The sequence below is a fragment of the Martes martes genome (assembly GCF_963455335.1).
Source record: "Martes martes genome assembly, chromosome: X".
NCBI classification, from domain to species: domain Eukaryota; kingdom Metazoa; phylum Chordata; class Mammalia; order Carnivora; family Mustelidae; genus Martes; species Martes martes.
The window spans coordinates 16253133-16273023 of NC_137897.1; the positions used below are offsets into that span (position 1 = coordinate 16253133).

Consider the following 19891-nt stretch of genomic DNA (forward strand, 5'->3'; position numbering starts at 1 on the left):
CAAGTCCAACCTCATCTAGGTGCATTTAAGGCAACCAGTTCTGGAAAAGTGGCAGCACACATCAGGCCCTGTAGAAATCTAATTTTTCATATCTGAGATTGCATAAATTGCTTTCTCTCTCTTACTCAGTTTTCTCATTTACAAGATGAGCATAGCACTTCAGAGAGGACTTTGGAAAATGCCATCTAAATTGATAGCATAATGATGATTTGATTCCTGCTGCAAACACAGAATTTAAAAAAAAAAAAAAACTTCCCACCAAGTCCTTTTTTCCCTTCTGTTAGATAAAAACAGTATTGCTTTCTTAATCTCAAAATCATGTCCCACTAGATGTTTCAGAATGGAAGAGAAGAAAGAGTATGGTTTATCTTTCTCAATTATTACATTATAAAATGAATTGCATATAAAGTGACTTTAAAAACTTTCTAAATTTATCTTTTATTTTTATCCAGTCTTCCCTTTGAAAGATTTTCTGGTAAGAAAAGAAAATCTCCAGATCAAGAAAACTGCAGCAAAACTAGCAGATGTAGAAACATTTGAAGTTGTTGTCTTGGAGAATTTGTCTACTCTCTAAAAGCAAAAATCTCAGAATAAAAGCTTGATATAAACACACTTTTAGCCATAAAGCTATTTAGATAAAAGCTAGCATTCTTGAAATGAATTACACTGACATGGCAAGTTTCATGGTGAGAAAATTTGTACAATGCATCAGAGCAACAAACCTAAATATAAAGGTATCCAGAAAAAGCTGTTAGTTTCATATTCTTCTAAGTAAAGCCAGTAAGTTAATAGCCAGGGAAAATTTTCAATAATTGTAATTCAGTCATGTCATTGCTGACAGCATTATCATGCCATATACAGTGGTCTCATTTGACATTCTTAGGTTTTATGCATTCTTCATAGAGGTGATTATTTTTATATTATTTATTTCTCTATTTTATTTTACATGCAATTTCCTTGTCACTGAGTAGTCTTCAGAAGGAAAATCTTGTTCCCTATTTTTCCCAGTCATGAACGTTTCTTTGTCACAAAAGATGGGCAAGCCTACCCTGATTTCTCTGACACCCAGACGTTGACAGCTTGTCAAATAGAAGCATCAGGAGCAGGAACTGCCCTGGTTGTGCTTTTCACCTGTTAAGACTTTCTGCCTCTGTCTCGTGCAAGATCTATGTTAATTGTACACATTAGTCAAGCATCCAAAAATAGCTGTGTCTAATGTGGCTGATGATAAGTTATTTCCATACATGGTGGAGCTCAAGCGTAAACTTAAGTGTCTTCCAATGAATAATCTACCATTAAGTGTTAAGACTGACACTGAATGTGGTATATATAATTACTAAAACATCAATAATTGGATAGACATTGGTGACTAGCCATTTTTCCCATCATTTTAAGTCAGAATCATGTACAATTAGTGATCTGTGAGATATTTTCAGAGCATTTGGTCCAAATCCCTGATGTTGCAGATGAAGAAATAGAGGTCAAGAGTAGTTCAGGGACTTGACCACAATCATAGAGCTGGAATATGAAGATCTAGAAGTCAGGTCTCCTGATTGCTACCCCAGGGTTGCTGCAGCACCAAGCATTCCATTCTTGCTGAAGCACAGACATTTGAAATGTGTCACTCCAGCTGGTGTGTTGCGAATAAACTGAAGGGGCTGACGTAAGTGTGGAAGCAGAGAGACGAGATACGATCTGCTCGATTCCAGTGAGAGATGATAGTGGCTTAGCCCTGGGCCCTAAAGTGGAAGTGGTCAGAAGGGGTTGGACTCTGGATATGTTTTGAAGAGAGAGTGGACAGGATGTGCTGACAGGCTGCATACAAGACGCTGTAACGCATAGCCTCGGTGTCCTGCACACATATGTGGTCGGGAACTGTTTGATTCATGCTTTCAATAGATAATTATATGTCAGGTCCTGTAGTAGGAGCTGAGTATACCCTGGTGAGCTAGAGCAGATGGCTTCTGCCTTCACAGAAACTAATACAGTAGTTAGGAACCACATCTTGAGAAAGTGAACCAAGTAATTTTAAGACATTGCATAATAATCAGCTGCGTATCAGGTGAAAAATTGCATAACACCATGAATCAGCTCCAAGAGATTTCTCCTGTGTAAAGAATTAGTGGAGAGGCAGGCTTGCCTTATTTGGATCACTGATTCCCTCATCAGTATTGACATAGGGTTTTTTAATTAGACTGAGTTCAGTTAACACTGTTAAGAGGCTTGAATAAACTGTGATTGCAGTCTCATCCTTGTCTAACTTGGCAGAGTCTTATTACCTTTCTGTACCTTAGTTTCTATCTAATTTGCAAAATTAAAATGTTAACATGAGAGCTCCTCTCATGAAGATATTATGATTAATGGTCCCCCCCCCAAAAAAACCATGGAAATCTTTAGTTTAATCCACACAGCAATATAAACTGTTAGTTAGAATAAAATTGACAAAGCATGAAAATTAAAAATTGACAAAATGTTTCCAGTTTGGATATCCATTAATAATAAAGTGTTACCCTTAGTATCTTTTTGTTTCCTGGAATCCTTTCTTTCCACATAACCATGTACTTACATCATATGTCATGAGAGGTTTCATAAGTGGAAGTCATCATTTCACAAGCAGTTTTTCTTTACTCTCACGTTGTTACTATGACTACAGAATACTTATTTGGGAGGCAGGATTGAACAGAGTGATTAGGAGAACAGGTTTTGGGATTGACAGACCTGGGATTGAATTTTAACTCTGCCACTATCTGTGAGGTCCTGAGTGAGCTGTTTATACATTCTGTGTCTCAATTTTCTCTTCTTTAAAATGGGGTAAATGATAACTACCTTCAAGATTTATTGTAGGATTTAAGGTCAATAACTGATGTAAAGTCCCTAATACTATGCTTGACACAGAAGCCACAGAGCAGGGTGCCAGCACAGGACTCAATCCCATTACCCTGGGATCTTGACATGAGCTGAAGGCAGATGCTTCACCAACTGAGCCACCCACCCAGGCATCCCCCGAAGCATGGTGATTCTTGTTACCCTTCTCAACTACTCACCACTAATCACTCTTCCTACCTTACCACCCCATAGGAAAAGAGGAACCACCTTACGGGATCCTGCATAAAATTCAATCACTTCCTTCCTTTAGAATCTGATACATATGATATTCTTTTGATGAAACACTGCTTCTGTCCCACCTAATGAGTTTGACCTCTAAATTCCACCCTCCCAATTACTACCTTTCTATTCTTTGATAGCTTATTTATTAGCATGCTCATTGTTTTTAAAAGCAGACTAATTTTTGAGAGCCCGTGGAAGCATTTTCAGTCAATATAAAGTCAGCTTAACCTTACTGACGGAATCCCAAGCAACCTCACCCCGCTCTACTCCGAGACCCCGTGGGCATGCAGTGTCTCATCCCCATCCCACTCACTTCACAGTTGCTCTCCCATGCAGCAGAATGTACAAGGCTACCACAAATAGGACACTTGTTCAATTCCGCGCTCTTATTTCTTATATGTGGAAGAGTTCTTGATTTAATATTTAGTCCCAATAGCATCTTACCCCCACTTCCTCATTTTTAGACCTTTTTTTTCTGCTAGCAGGCAATAATGAGGAAGTAAGGCAAAATCCTTTTCTTTGTGAAATATTTAAATCTCAAAGACATTTATTTATTTAAAAATCAAATATGTGAAAGTAGCTATCATTTATCCCAAGTGTTTCAAATTGCTAAGCACCTTCTTTTCTTATGTGTAAGAAAATAAGCTATTGGTTTGACTAGTCAGTGCAGAAATGTTGGGACTTTGCAGAAAATTACAGTAAGAGGAAGTTGCTATATTGCAACAAGAGAGTATTTTGATTGCAAATGTTTCCATAAGTGTGGCAATTTGCAGCTTGAGAAGAATTTAATAGTAGCTGAGCTTTCAAAATGTAACACAGAAACTGTCATTTTCTTCCACAATTAAAATAAGTGCTTCTGAAAGTTTCAGGATAAGAATGACCCAAATTACCCTCCCCCACACTTCCTCATCTAAAAGAGGGGGGAATAGAGTTTGAACAGAACATCTGTGGACAAAATAAAAGATAAATGGTCTTTTCAGGCAAATGTCTGAAAAAGGGATCTTTTATAGCCAAACAGAATACTGTTGCATGCATTGCCATGGTTAAGTAGAGGATCAACAATACTTTCATAATGGCCTTTTATTTTAGCACATTCTATTTTTATGGGTAGAATTATGATTTCAACGTACCCATTCATAATTCATCATATAATTATTTGCATATATATCTTTTGACACAGATTTAATGTCCTTTCGCCAGCCACATCTTGAATTCGAATTTAAACTATTAAGTGCCCTAAGACTGTCCAGTGCAAGTAGTGCTAAAGTAAAATGGATGTAAAGAAATATTTCTTATCTACCAAAAGAAACGACCTACTCAGAAAAGACCTATATGTGGATTACTGGAGAACAGAAACCTGGCTTGTTTATTTCCCCTGCTGAAGGACTTCTTCAGGTTAAAACCATCGCCTGATTAAGACTATATCCTATGCTCTTTGCTGACAGTTTGCTCAACTTCCATTCACTCAACCAGTATTTATTGAGCACTTCCTCTGTACTAGGCCCTAATCTAGCAGAAGATGAAGCAGTGCATAAAATAAACAGAATTCCTCTTTCACGCCATTTATATTTGGAGGGAAAGCTGGGTAGTAAACAAGAAATATAAGTACTTTCAGTAATGCTGAGTGCTAAGGAGAGAAATAAAGCTGGGAAGGGAAACAGGAAGTATTGAGGGCAATGAGAATAACAATTTTAGATAGGGAAGCCTGGGAAGAATTTACTAAAAAGGAAGCATTTGAGTTATGATCTGAAGAAGTTAAGGGAGTGAGCCACAACAACATCTAGGCAAAGAACATCTCAAACAAAGGGAACAGCAAGACTAAAGGGCGTAAAATGGGCCTTCGTATGCTCCAGCTACAGCAAGTGTAACTGGAACAAAGTTAGCAAGGGTAGGGACAGGAGGCAAAGGGGCCAAGCCATACAGCCTTCAAGGCCATTGCAAGGATTTTGGCATTCAAATTCAAAGTGGGATGAGAATCCAGTTGAAAGTTTTGTGTAGAGGAATGACATGATTCAAATCATTTTAACTAGATCACTCAGGCTCTTGTATTAAAAATAAAGAAGGTAAGAGCAGAGACAGGTAGGACAGTGAAGAAATACTTCAGCAATCCAGGTAAGTGACAATGGTAGCTCAGACCAGGGTGCTACTAGTAGAGGTAGTAAGAAAAAGTCATATTGTAAACATATATTTAAGACAGAGCTGATATAGCTCGCTGATGAGCTGGCTGTGGGATGTAAAAAGAGTGTTAAGGTTGACTTCAGGATTCTGGGTGGGAACTCTTGCCGGGGTAGGGGGAATGGAATTGCTATTTACTAAGTATAGAAGACCAGGAGAGGAGCAGATTAGATGACAGGTGGTGGATATCATAAGCTTAGTTTTGTACACATTCAGTCTATTGAGTTAGGAAACCTGAAGCTCAGTCAAGAAGTCCTGGCTAACAATATCAAGTCATACATTACCAAAGATCAGACTTTGCAGACATTCTTAATGTCTGCAAAAGTTCAAAGAACTTTTGTCCAGATGCTCACTACAATAAACAAAAAGTATTAGTGAGGGCATTAAAAAGATTTTACTGAGGGGCACCTGGGTGGTTCAGTTAGTTAGGCATTTTGGTTTCAGCTCAGGTCATGATTGCAGGGTCCTAGAATCCAGCCCCACATCATGCTCCTGAGTCAGCGGGGAGTCTTCTTGAGGATTTCTCTCCCTCTGTCCCTCCCCCTGCTCGTGCACTCTCTCGTGCTCTCTCTCTCAATAAATAAATAAATCTTTAATTTTTTAAAAAGATTTTATTTATTTGACAGAGAGATACACAGTGAGAGAGGGAACACAAGCAGGGGGAATGGGAGAGGGAGAAGCAGGCCTCCCGCTGAGCAGGGAGCCCAATGCAGGGCTCAATCCCAGGACCCTGGGATCATGACTTGAGCCGAAGGCAAACGCTTAACAACTGAGCCACCCAGGTGCCCCAATAAATAAATCTTTTTAAGAAGAAAGATTTTATTAAATGGTAATTTAGGAAATAAGGTAAAAATGCATTTTAAAGGCAGTTAATCATCACAAATGCTTACAAAGGGAATCTATTTATGGTGGTCAATAAGCATTATGAACTTATGCTTTAAATATACACACACAGACACAGACACTCACACACTCACCCTACTCCAAACACATAAAATGTTATGATCATGGTCAAAAGCAAGATCTAGTCTCCAAGGACCAGAAAAAAGAACAAAATTGCTCAGTGATAAATGGGAACTAAAGCCACATACCTGGTAGGCTCTGAGTCCAGAAAGAAGTAAAGATGGCTGGGAGTCCACTGTAATGAGTATCAGGGAACAAATGGCCTGCAGCCATGGCAGGAAACTGAGGATTGACTTCACTGAGTGAAACCAACTGGGAAAGCAAGAAGAGCTTGCTCACCCATGGGAAAGGAATTTGAATAAAAACAGCCACTGACCAGAACTATGACTTGTACTTGGGTGATTCTTTCCTTACTAAATACAAATTATGGAAAATCCACAAATGTGCTTAAAATTAATTTTGAAATAATAACAGGATGACTAAGAACAGTGGATATTCAGAAGAGCCAATACCAACTAGACATCCTGGATATGTAAAATATAGTCAGTGAAATAAACACTCTATAAATAGGAAAAACCCAAAACTGGATGCAATAAGAGAGAGAATTAGGAAACCAGAAGACATCAGAATGAATTTACCTAAAAAGCATTGCAGAAATATGAGAGGATAAAAAATGTGAAAGATACATGGTTGATAAATTGAGAGATGTCAACATAAGTCTAGAGGGGAGAAAAGAGACTGCTTAAGAAGACAACTTGAAGACATAGTGCCTGAGAATGTTCAGAATTAAATAATATCTTTGAAGAGACACAATGAATATGAAATAGAATTATTTAAAAGAAATTATAACCCAGAAACTTCATGGTACAATTGCAGAATATCAGAGATAAAGAGAAAAATATTTTAAAAGCTACTGGGAGACTAAAGACAACTGCAAATGACAGAGTAGCCACAGATGTCTTCACAGTAGCAATAAATGCCAAAAGAAAATAAAGTGATATATTCAAATTGCTGAAGGAAAATGATTTTCAACTCAGTATTCTATGCCCAGCTAGGTTATTGTTCAAGAGTGAAGGATTTTTATGTTTTCAAACATAAAAATCTAGAAGAGTTTGCTACTTACACAGACTGTTATGAAAGAACTTTTAAAGGATATACTTGAGCATGAAACTGGGAGAAGGATGATCTGAAGCTAATAAGAAAAACACAAAAATAAAATATATTGTAAATTTCCACTGTCATGAGAAAAGCATTCATCATGAAAGCAAAGATTTCAGGCCTCTCTTTTTTTTTTTTTCAGTCTTAGCACCTTATATGATCTGCTGCGTTAGCCATTATAGTCATGCGTCTGTTCTTAATGTCTTGCTTACGTGAACATTTTCATGATATCATTAGAAACTGAAAAAAAGTGACATCAATTAAATATTTGTCATTCAGAATGAATAATCCCATCAGTTCTACCAGAAAAGACTCCACAGGATTATAGATTTGCACCTCAGGAGTGCTTAATCACCCTGTCGCTGATGACATGAGGAAACCTTCACTGTCAGGAGATTATTTATGCATATGAACAATGAACAATTTTTAATATAAATTTGTAAGACTCTTTTGAATATGAGGCTTTTTTAGGGGTCTGCAAGATCACCCACATGTTCTGTGATCCACTAGAAAGACTCACAAGACTCAGCATGTAGTTCTACCCACAGCTAAGATTTACTACAGTGACACAGCAAGGAGGTATAGTCAGAGCAGTAAGGAAGAAAGACACCTATGGAACCTGGAGAAATCTATGTGCAAGCTTCCTATGCTTTCTCCTTGTGACAGATCATGCAGAGTACATTCTCATAAGCAGCAAAAATGCAGTCACGTGTATAGTGTCTTGTGCCCAGGGAAGCCCATTAAAGACTCAGCACCAAAGACTTTTATTGGCTTGGTCATAGAGACATCCTCTGTCTAGCAACTACAAAATTTCTAGATTCCCCAAAGAAAAACAGGTGTTTAGGCCCTGGGTGAGCAAAACAGTCTTGTTGCTTAGTGAAGCTCATGTCAGTATAGGGAACTGTTTACCAGCCAAATTCCCAGATGATAAGTGAGACCAACCTTGCAAGCAGGCCGCTCTGAGACAGCAGCCTGAAGCCGTGTGTATTAACTCTCTTCTAGAGCCCTATTTCCTTAACTGTAGTTTTCATTGCTTTTCCTATTACTTTCAAAAGCATGTACAGTTGACCCTTGAACAACACAGGTTATTCGCTTATATGTGAACTGCATGGGTTCACTTACATGTAGATTGTTTTTCAATAAATATATTCAAAAAAATTTTAGAGATTTGTGACAATTTGAAAAAAACTCACAAACCACATCACCTAGAAATACTGAAAAATAATAAGAAAAATGTATTATTGGAAGTATACAGTACATAATATATATAACATACAAAACATATGTTAATCAACTGTTCACAGTATCAAGAAGACTTCTGGCCAACAGTAGGCTATTAGAAGTTAAGTTTTGGGGGGAGTCAAAAGTCATAGGGTGGGTGCTCCTAACATCCCACGTTGTTCAAGTTTCAACTGTAGTTCAATTCGTTTTCTTATTTTACAAAATGTCATGTCATATGGAAAAATTATAAAATCTCTCTTAAGATAATTTCATTGTAATATTTAGAAAGGACATCTATGGCTTTGCTTCTTTGAATGTTGGATAAATCTATATTGTGTGCCTAAGAGTTCTTGAGTTTCAACAGGATGTGCACTGATTATACTCTGCAATCACAGTATGAAAACACATCTATGGGGAAAGAAAATCATTCTTATTAAAAAGGAAGCCTGGAGATCATAAAATATGGTTTTGTGTAGATTTTAATCTAAGGAATAGCATGCAAAATGCATAGGAGTTACCTTATATAACTTAATTCTTTCGAGTTGTCTATTATACATGTAGCTCCCTAAAAACAAACTACCCCCATCTTTATCATTTTTTAAGAATAATGAACTGTAAGATTATTATGAGTACTTCTGGAAACACAAAAGGGAAAAAACCAATCAGTAATCTGACAGACAAAAAATTTAGGGAAAATAACTCTATGTAAATTACCTATATACTTGAGCACACTAGCCTGAGTTATTATTTGAGCTCTTATTTTGAAACAGAGTGAACTTAGGAAAATCAATACAGCATAACAGGTTTTATCTTTTGTTTTCTCTACAAAATTTATTATGAATTTCTGTAGCCATGTATCCTGCAAAGTTTTGTCAACACACACACACCACGTACAGACATGTTTCTATTGCTTTGAGGGTGATTATTTCTGGATTACACTATACATCAGCAAATTATCTGATCCTTGTCTTTAGGACTGGTATCCATCTATAATACCACATTCATGAGAATTAAGTAAACCATACACAAAACAAGAAAATTGCTATATAAGTAGAATGTTACTTTATGAACAAAGAAACCAAATAAAAAAGTATGTCACAAAATACAAATGTGTTGCATGAAACCAAGACCTGCAAGTATTATGTAAGCAAAATCCAATTACCCCTTACAGGCATACCTTTGTAAAGAGGAAGATTTTGTTACCTAAAAGTCATTGTGAAGGCGTATCTGTGAATTGAAATTACACATGCTATCTCTGTACCCTGTTAGCTAGCTAATCACATGAGCATAATTAACCTCATTATACCAGTGAACAAAAATGTAGCTTAGTAGACTGACTAGAACCAATGATTTATAGTCACTGAAAGCTAGACCAGTCAATACAGTTGTGGGTTTTTCTCTTAAGACATTAAGCAGATGGGTTTAGCTGAGATGGCTGTTTAGCTAGACAAGTATGACAAAGAGAGCATAGCTCAACATAATGATTTTAATGTCTCATGAAAACTGAGTGAGAAAAAAAGACACTAAAGGGTGGTAAGGTCAACGAACTGGATGCCTTAGTGAAGATTTTCTAAAAATGACTGGGTTGGAGCTGTTGGGCTACATAAAATGTCAGTAATAGAGGCGGTGGTTGGGGTGTGCTTAAGATAACAAACCCGGTCATGGGCATTGGTATCTGAGGAGAGAAGTGAAGATCATTGGAGATGAGGTACTGACATCACCTACACGAAGATGACTTCCTAGTCCTAGTAACAGAAGTAAGTGTGACAAGAAAATATTCACTCAAGTGCTGGTGGCTTATGGAAGGGAATGAACTTCAAAGTAACAAGTGACAGTCCTATTTGCCTGACTACTTCATAAGCCCTTGTGAGAGCCAAATGAGATATGGCCTGGGAAAGCACAATAAACCCGTTTTTTAAAAGGGGTAAAAAGTAGTACTACACACACACACACACACACACACACACACGTGTGTGTGTGTGTGTTTGTATGTATAAATATATATATGTAAGAGCCCTAAGTTTTACCACTGCTTTGTGCCCTGCTTTCTCTGCCTATAAAAGAAAGACAATGATCATATCTTCTCCCGCTTCATGGGAGATTAGAAGGTTAAGTGGCATGATCTATATGAATTTGTTTTGAGTCTTTGGAAAAAGAAAATGCTTTCTCTGGCCTGGGTTGAGAGTCATTGTTCAGCTCTGGGGAGTTCTGTACAGCATGCTGGCACTGTGGATGGCACCCTGAGTGTCAAATAACATTCTTCCCTTCCTTGGATTTCAGACATTTCAGCAGTCCTCGCTGCAGCACAAATCAAAGAAGAAAAACAAAGGTAGGAAAAGGAAATGAAATGAAATCTATAGCTGTTTAATTTGCACTGTGATAATCACCAGCATACTTCACGCATCCTCTCTTGCCTGAGCCCATGGTGGTTTGGAAGATCACAACCCCCTAGCAAGAGCTGCCAAGACCAGCTTCTCTTTCAGGTCAATTATGATGAAGGGGTGCCATTTACAATAAGAGGTCTTGATGGGTTTTGAGACTGGGATTACACACTCCTGATTCCTTTGCATGTCACTTAGGTGGGGGAGAGGTACTAAAGATTTCCATAGTTTTCTATTCTGATACAATGTAAAAATAAGAATTTTTAAGGATTTAAGTACCCAGACTTATCTTTATGAGCTAGAGACTAATCTTTTACCTTCACACTTGTATGAAATTTAAAGAGCATTTTTACCTACTATGATCTTTAGGTCCTATAGCTGGCAAGAGCAAAAGACGAATTTCTTGCAAAGATCTTGGCCGGGGTGACTGTGAAGGTTGGCTTTGGAAAAAGAAAGATGCAAAGAGTTATTTTTCACAGAAATGGAAGAAATATTGGTTTGTCCTAAAGGATGCATCCCTATACTGGTATATTAATGAGGAGGTAAGACAAAGCATACTTTGTTTTCTCATCCATTTTCTGTCTTTAACCCAAAGAACCACCATTTGGGGACTTACATTTTAAAATCACATACCCACCTTAATTTCAATTCAGGAGAGTTCCCCTAGTTATTTTTTAATCTGCCTTCTTAAAATGATTGCATTTTAGGGTTATGGAAAGAGTTGTCTCGATTATTCAAATGTGGCAACATATCCAAAATACTACACAGATAAAATTCTGTGTATCTAATTCAAAATTCCAAACTAATTCTAGTGATAGCTTAACTAGAAGGGTTATACATGGAATTTGAAATAGATTTTTAAATGTCTCAGTTTTGCTCGGGGTTTTAAATTTTTTTTCTGTTTTCTTGGGGGAAAGAAGTTCTTTAATAATTTAAGTAAATTAATAGCACTTGAATTTGTTTTTCTTAAAGAAAACATGAACTAGAAGACTAGCTTTGAAAATCTGCAAGAATTCATTTCATTTGGCCCAATTGAGGGGTGGGGGAAGGGGAGTGTATATAGTATATTTAAATTGTTCTTATGATTTTCTGTTTCATTTGCAGTAAACAGATATTTATCCAGAGTAGTTATATCATAACCTACCACCTATCACAACAGATACGCAACAGTATACCTTATTTGTTGACATTTCTTTGACTCTGCATTTATTTTCATTCTTTTGCGATAGTTATCTATCAGTTCACCTTAGTAAGATTTTTTTAACAATAATTTCTATTGTTAACTTGTTTTCTCAAAAAATGGACATGGTTTAATAGAGTGTGCTAGCTAAATAAATGAATGTTAGGACATTCATCAATTTGCATTTGAAGATCAATTTTTGAAATATAATTTAACAACATAATTATGCTTATTACTATAACAAAAAATATCTAGAGGAGTTATGTTTGTCATGGTTAAGAGAATAGATTTAACCCATCCGAGTTATGATGCATCAGTTTCCTCATCTACAAAAAGGGAGAGTAATAATAGTACCTAGCTCACTGGGCTATCATATGGATGAAATGAATCAGTTCATGTAAAGCCGCTTAGAACAATGCCTGGCATACACCCAGTACTCCGTAATATGCTGTTAGTAATATTTTTCAAATTGACCTCATATTTTGTTTGTAAAATCTTAAAGTAACATTTTGCTATCAATATAAATGCCAATATTATATAGAAGGATTTGGTTATTTTCTATGCTTTTGATATTATTTGTGCCAATCAATCATACAATTACATAAAAAGTCTTCTGTTTCACTAAGTGTATCTTATTTTATATATAAAAAACAATTTTTCCAGTATTTTCATTTAACATATACTTTTATACATTTTTTTAAACTTTCATTTAACAAATACTTTTTGTATGCCAACCAAAAAGTTATCAAAATAAAGTCTTCATTTCTCTTTAAGTTCACTTGTAGATTTGTCTGCTGTATGCTATATTATATTCTTTCAAAGTGTAAGTGAAAAAATATAAGACTTTTTTATTGAACAGTAGCTAAGTTTCGTTTAGAGTTGTTACTGTGTTAGCCTTGTGAGAAGTGAATGAAAAATTCCATAGTATGCATAATAAGAATACCAGCTTGCTTTTTTAGGAGAAATGTAAAAATCCCTCATCCTATCCCAAAAATATTTTAAATCATTCAAAATTTAGAATTTTAAAGTTAAAGATATCAAGATTGATCTAGCAGACACCAAAATTGAAAAAGAGATTTGAAATTATTGCATTTACCTCAAAGTTGGAAGAAAAAACTACTCAAATATTGAAAAATTTTGAAAAAGTCATAAACTCTCTTTTTTTATAAGTCACTATCAGTAATATCAGATTTTTATTAAGTTTTACATTTATACATACATACTGAAAGAATTAAGAATCTGTATTTTTTTTCTTTGAGATAGCAGATAGGGGTGTAGTATCACTTGAACTTGATATACAAGGAGCCATGAACTGATAACACCACAGATCAGAGTTTGGCAGTAAAATTCCAAGGAGCCTCGTCATGACCATGAAAGGGAAAACAAAAATGAAATCATTTAGCCAAAGGTAGTCTTAACCTAATTGGAATAGCTTGTATCTAACATAAGATTTTGGATAACTCTCCTATCTCGTTTTTCCTTGCCACATTAGAGGGAGGAGGATTTTATGCATTTCATTCAATTGTCCAAGTAGAAAATGACTTTTATATATATAGCATTCATACCAAGGTAGATATTTGAAGATCAAATTAACTTATTTCTTTTATAAAATCTTGAATACACAGCATATTTAATTCAGGTTTGAGAAAAGACTTTTTTAGAGGCAGAAAAGGAATTGAATTAGTAAACTTTGATGTATTTTACATCTGAACATTAAAAATTACAGAAAATTATGAATGGTGAATGTGGACTGAAGTTATTTTATCTGTTATAAAAGTATATATACGTTCTGGTGAGAAAATTACTTATAAAACATGTTTCACTTTGACAGTTTAAAGAATTTTCTATTTCATTCTAATATAAGAAGGATTTTTCAAAATTTTTGTGTATATCTTAATTTGTAGTGGTCTAAATGTTTAAAGTATATCTTCAATTTAATAGAATATAACAAATAAGAGTGGGACTCTAATCTCGAAAATGTCAAATTTAAAAATTAAATGACCAGATTTATTAGTATAGATTTTTACAGCATAGTTACATAGTATTATCAGCTTCAACCCTTTGTGTATAATATCCTAAATAAGAGTGTTGCCTCTTTAGGATGAAAAAGCAGAAGGATTCATCAGTCTGCCTGAATTTAAAATTGATAGAGCCAGTGAATGCCGCAAGAAATAGTAAGTTGATTTTATTTGGGGAGAGGGAGAGAAAGGAAGGGTTTTTTTTTTTTTAATTTCTAGCCTTTAAATTATAGGTTACTTGTCTAATGCTTTCAAATTGAGGTAATAAGAAAGCAGTTTGTGGGCAGAAAATTGAGTTTTTTACTGATTTCTGTCATCATGGCAGAAGCATTATATATGTGAACTCAGGTTAGATGTTGAGGTAATTTTACCCATAAAAATTGTTGGTTCTAACTTATTTCCCAATTTGAAATAAAATAAGTGTACTTTGTTTCCTTTTGCAGTGCATTCAAAGCCTGTCATCCTAAAATCAAAAGCTTTTATTTTGCTGCTGAACATCTTGATGATATGAACAGGTAAAATGCTGCTTAAATTTCAAAGCACTTAGAAAGTCAGTTAGGCTTAGAAATCTAAGCTTTCCACATTAATGTTAGAGAATAATGTCACCATGATCGATCAGTTTAAAATAAAATGGACTCAGGCATAGCTGCATCTAACCTTAGCTAATTTCAGAGAACAGCATTTTAAAGGTCAAAACGAACCTGTTGACTGTTTATCAAGTTTACAAACAATATGCCTGAATCCATATAGAGACCCTCAAAAAAAAAATCCACTGTAAAAAAAAAAAAGATTTTTTTTTCAAAAGTCCATTTCAAAAATGTGTCTTCGAATTTATTTCCAGGTGGGGAGAAAAGATAATTACAAAAAAAAAAAAAAACTGACTTTTCCAAGTGCTGAGCATTTATGGAGCAACATCCATCTCAATTATTCGGTCCTAAGCAAAATTAGTATTTCTTTTTGTCATCTTTCTTCTATCACTGGACAAGATTATACTGCCAAGTGATTAAATGGCAACATGGTTATTTGGGTTGTTGGAAGGAGGGAGAAATATATATATATATATATCCATCATCTCTAACATTCTGCACCAGGTTTCCACTTTAACTTTTATGAATTTGATGATGTCTTCCTTTTCCTTCCTTTCCCATCTCTCATTTCTAGACATACAGAAATTGGATTTCAGATTCAGATTTTTCCTTTTCACAGGTCTTCCATAGGCAGTGCACATGACATATATAACTTGCCAACAACTAGGGAGAGGCAGCATAACACAGTGATTAAGAGCATAGACTTTGGAACCAGACTGTCCAAATCCTAGCTCTTGCTTACTAGCGGTGTGACCTTGGCTATAGAACTGGACCTCTTTATGCCAGGTATTGGCCCCTTTAAAAAAATGGTCATAATAACCATCTCCACCCAATGGACTATAGTGAGGAGCAAATGAACACACATAAAGGGCTTAGAACAGTGCCTTTTCAATTATAAGTGCTATTTAAGTGTTTGCTGGCAATATATATTCCTTTTATGTACTTTGGGCTCTTAGCCCGTTTACCTTTCTTTGTGTGTCTCCAAAAAATTAGTATCCGGGTTTTTTTTTAAAGATTTATTTATTTATTTGAGAGAGAGAGGGAGCAAGAGAACAGGGTGGGGAGGGGCAGAGGAAGAGGGAAAGAGAAAGTTTTAGGCAGACTCCATACTGAGAGGAGAGCCCCAGGTGGGGCTCTGAAATCATGACCTGAGCTGAAACCAAGAGTCAGACACTTAACTGACTGAGCCACCCAGGCGCCCCCAGTATCCAGATATTTTTAAACACAAAATTTTGCAACTCTATAAATGTGCTTGAGCACACTAAATGAACACTTAATATGCTTTTATAAATAATCTTGTGGGTTTTTTGACACTTTGGAGTAAAGGCACAGTTTGTCCAAAGCAAGAATATGAATACAAGGAAATGAAAAAACAAGTGTAGAGAACACTTGATAAAATATTTTATTATTAATAAGGGAACTGAATCTTTCTTGTACTTCCCACAATCTTCATTTGATTTATCTTGCAATTCTTGAAATTTCACATTAGGCAGTTAGAATTTGGAGAGCCTTTTCTCCTTAATTTGTTCTCAAAATGTTATTCACATGCTCATGATGTGGGGGGAAGTTGTAATGCTCTATTTTGTGTTTTAATAATGTTATAATTTTACTGTTGTAGTTACTCACTATCTGTTTTATCACATGTTGAGCTCAGTGCCCTTAGGATGAAGATGAAGGGTTTACATCATGACCAAACAGAATTAGTTGTAAAAATGAACATTATCCCATCTTACAAGATGGATACACTAGAACACAATCACCTCTATCTAAGAATTAGCATAACTTAATTATTTACGAAACATGTTAATCAGGGTCTTGTTAGGCATTAAAAAGTGCCTTTTGGAGACACTTGGGTGGCTCAGCTGGTTAACCAGCTGCCTTCGGCTCAGGTCATGATCCTAGGGTCTGGGGATCGAACCCCACGTCAGGCTCCTTGCTCGGCCCAAGAGCCAGCTTCTCCTTCTGCCTGCCACTCCCACTGCTTGTGCGTACTCACTCTCTCTCTGATTAATAAATAAATAAATAAATAAATAAAATATTTTTAAAAAGAAAGAAAATGCCTTTTTATGAACTGTAAAACCGTTCCCGGTCTCCACTCCCTGCCTTGTGTTAGCAATAACTTCAAAAGTGTGTCATGTCACTATTCTTCCCTAATACTCCTATGGATGTATCTGGTTCAGGATCTCATAGAAGAAGCTAAACCAAACCCATGTGTTTCATTTTGTTTTTTCTAAGCAATGAGTCAAAGGGAAAAAAAGGGATCTGATCAAATATGTCATCTCCATATCATACATTTATGAGTTCTGTTTTATGTGAGCCTTGCTTGGTACATTATAACCTTCAGAACTACATTGTCCTGAAATACTGAATCTTTTAAAAAATTTAAGTATAATGGACTTTTTTTTTCTTTTTTTTTTAAAGATTTTATTTATTTATTTGATAGAGAGAGAGATCACAAGTAGGCAGAGAGGCAGGCAGAGAGAGGAAGGGAAGCAGGCTCCCCGCTGAGCAGAGAGCCCGACGCGGGGCTCGATCCCAGGACCCTGAGATCATGACCCGAGCCGAAGGCAGAGGCTTAACCCACTGAGCCACTCAAGCGCCCCTTTTTTTCTTTTTTTATAATCATATTCCCAATGTCTACTTTGAATTGGCAAGTTTTTAGAAATTACCTGTTAATAGAAAGGAGGAATGCCAGTGCCGGAAATAAACAGAGAATCAGTGGTGGGAGAGATGTCCCCAACAATTTTGTCCTATAGCCTGATTGTTAACATAGCAGCAAGATAATCTGGGCACTGTTCATTCTATATACAACCTTTTAAAGGAATGTACCTAAGTCTTCAAGAGATTTTATATTTATAATATAAATATGCTAATTATAATATAAATATGAGCTTTATCTGGTTATTTGATTTCTAAAGTACTAACATAAGTATTTTAAAAGTATAGTGATTTCTGACATACACATACCCAAATTTACTTATAACTATATAACCATTCATACATATACCATGTACACATTCATACATATACCCAAATTTACATATACCTATATATACATACATATACATATACCAAAATGTATGTATATATACATATATATATATACACACATGGAATATTAAAATCTCACCTTCTATTTTCTGAGCAGCTGTAAGTTTGATTTTGAGGTAATTTGCAAAAACACTTTTGAGGCCCCCACCCCCATCCATCTGTTTCCTCCTCAGAAATGAGCACTGAAACATGAAAAAAAAATGCCAGTCTTTGTGAAATCTGTGGGAAGGAAACAAAATATCATGTTTCTCAAGTATTCTGAGACTTATTTACTGAATTCATTTGGCGTATATATTCCTTATCATGTCAGCACATATGTCCTTGCAATTGTGAGGATTCATCCATTTCTATTTGGTAATTACTACTTGTACATTTCTCCCATAATTTTTACTCAGTTTTTTCCTCTCAATACATTATTCTCTGTTTTATTGACAACTTAATGAGAATGTTCACTTCAGGCTCAATATCCCCTTACCTGTATTGTCTTGTTTTAAAACATTAGTATTACAGTAAGGTGCTGAATGTAGACCTAGTATTAAAGCACTTCCCCATCACTAAATTCAATGCTTGTATCCCCAACCAGTTTTTCTTAAAATAGCTTCCCCCCATTCCTAGGACCTTTGACTTCCTAATTTTTTTGCCTAGCTGTTTTTGTAAATGGCACTTGATACTAACTTGACATATGTTTATTTGTATCCCTATTTATTGTCTGTTGCCTTCACTAAGATGTAGGCTCTGTGAAGGCAGACACTTTGTTTTGTTTCTCTCTGCATCTTTGGTGCTTGGAACAGGACCTGGCAGACATAGGTTCTCATTAAATATTTCTCGACTCTGTTAATGAATATATATCTCCTGTTATCATGGCCTTACGTACCAGATTATACTGCAACAAGTATATACGTAAGCCTCTTATAGCTGAGGCCTTAAGGACAAGTTTATCCAAGACAGCACCAACAGCTGTGTGGTGTTCAGCTTTTTGTGTGTGTAGACACTGGTCTGAGTAAGCCACATACTTTCTGAAGAATTTTTATCATGAACCGAATTTTTCTTATGAAAAGTAGTCGAATTTTTCAATTGTCTTCTAGCAGTTAGCAATTCTGGAACTCAATGAAGGCAGGAATTATGTCTTATTCATTTTTGTGCCCCTAAAACATAGCTCATTGTTCAGCATATATCAGGCATTTAGTAAATTTGTTGCACCAAAAAATCAAGGAAGCTTCTTTTTAGTTTTCTGATTCATCTCATAAGGAACTCATTGTTCTTTAAATTTCTGACAAAAATGAAATTTTAGTGAAGACTTTTAAAATAGTCAGTATGAAGTACTGGATTAAAATCTAATAATACATGTTCCTCTAGTGCTCTTATCATCATTTTCACCCAAAAAGCATCAGGCAAGTCTTTCTCAAGAGTGCTAAAAATTGCCCTGTAGTACAAATTCAACACCTTTCTCACTACAAATGACCTATAGACTAAATTTCAATTTTGACCTTTTATTAGTGATTAGAGTCATTTTTTAAAGGTTATTCATCATGAAGTTGACTTCTTATCATTTGTAATTTTCTGGAGTGTGGGAGTATATGCTTCTGAATGTATTTGATCAATCTTTATTTTATTCCCTTTCTGTTCCAGTCCCTTCTTCACTTCCCAAAAATACTTGAGGTGATAATTACACTGTAATTATCAAAGTAAAGTTGAGCTTTAGGTGACTTATTCTTAAAATTAAAGCTTAAATATCCATGGAGGTGATTTTGTCAGTGAGAGACACAACTTTCTTCCCTTTTCAAGATATTCTAACAGTTTTCTACACAGTGAATACCACTGGGCATAAATGCTGAAATATATGACTTACTTCAAAGCACATCATCTTCCATCTGACACAGGAGATAAACTTTTAGGAGAAAAAGTTCTCAAACACCATTTTTTCTTAAAAATATATCTTGATCAGATTATTCCACACTTTAATGATGTTAACTGTACTATTGTTTCCAAATTAAAATAGTTTGGAAGGGGGGGTTCTTCCTTAATTTCTGATTTGAGAAAGTATATGGATCATAGCTCAGAATGGACCAGTGGGAAATTGCTAGGTTAATTTAAGGATTTTATGATTCA

The 19891-nt window shown here is 35.6% G+C and overlaps 1 protein-coding gene across 1 annotated transcript in view; it reads left to right on the forward strand.

The window, feature by feature from the left end:
• Nucleotides 1–19891, forward strand: part of CNKSR2 (connector enhancer of kinase suppressor of Ras 2) — a gene marked incomplete at both ends in the record, with an annotated part of 237468 nt that overhangs the window by 203673 nt on the left and 13904 nt on the right. The window contains 5 exons of the mRNA XM_080794916.1: nt 10846–10894; nt 11316–11488; nt 14227–14300; nt 14588–14659; nt 15477–15517. Of these exons, the coding sequence (XP_080651042.1) occupies nt 10846–10894; nt 11316–11488; nt 14227–14300; nt 14588–14659; nt 15477–15517 (409 nt within the window). The remainder of the gene's footprint in view (nt 1–10845; nt 10895–11315; nt 11489–14226; nt 14301–14587; nt 14660–15476; nt 15518–19891) is intronic.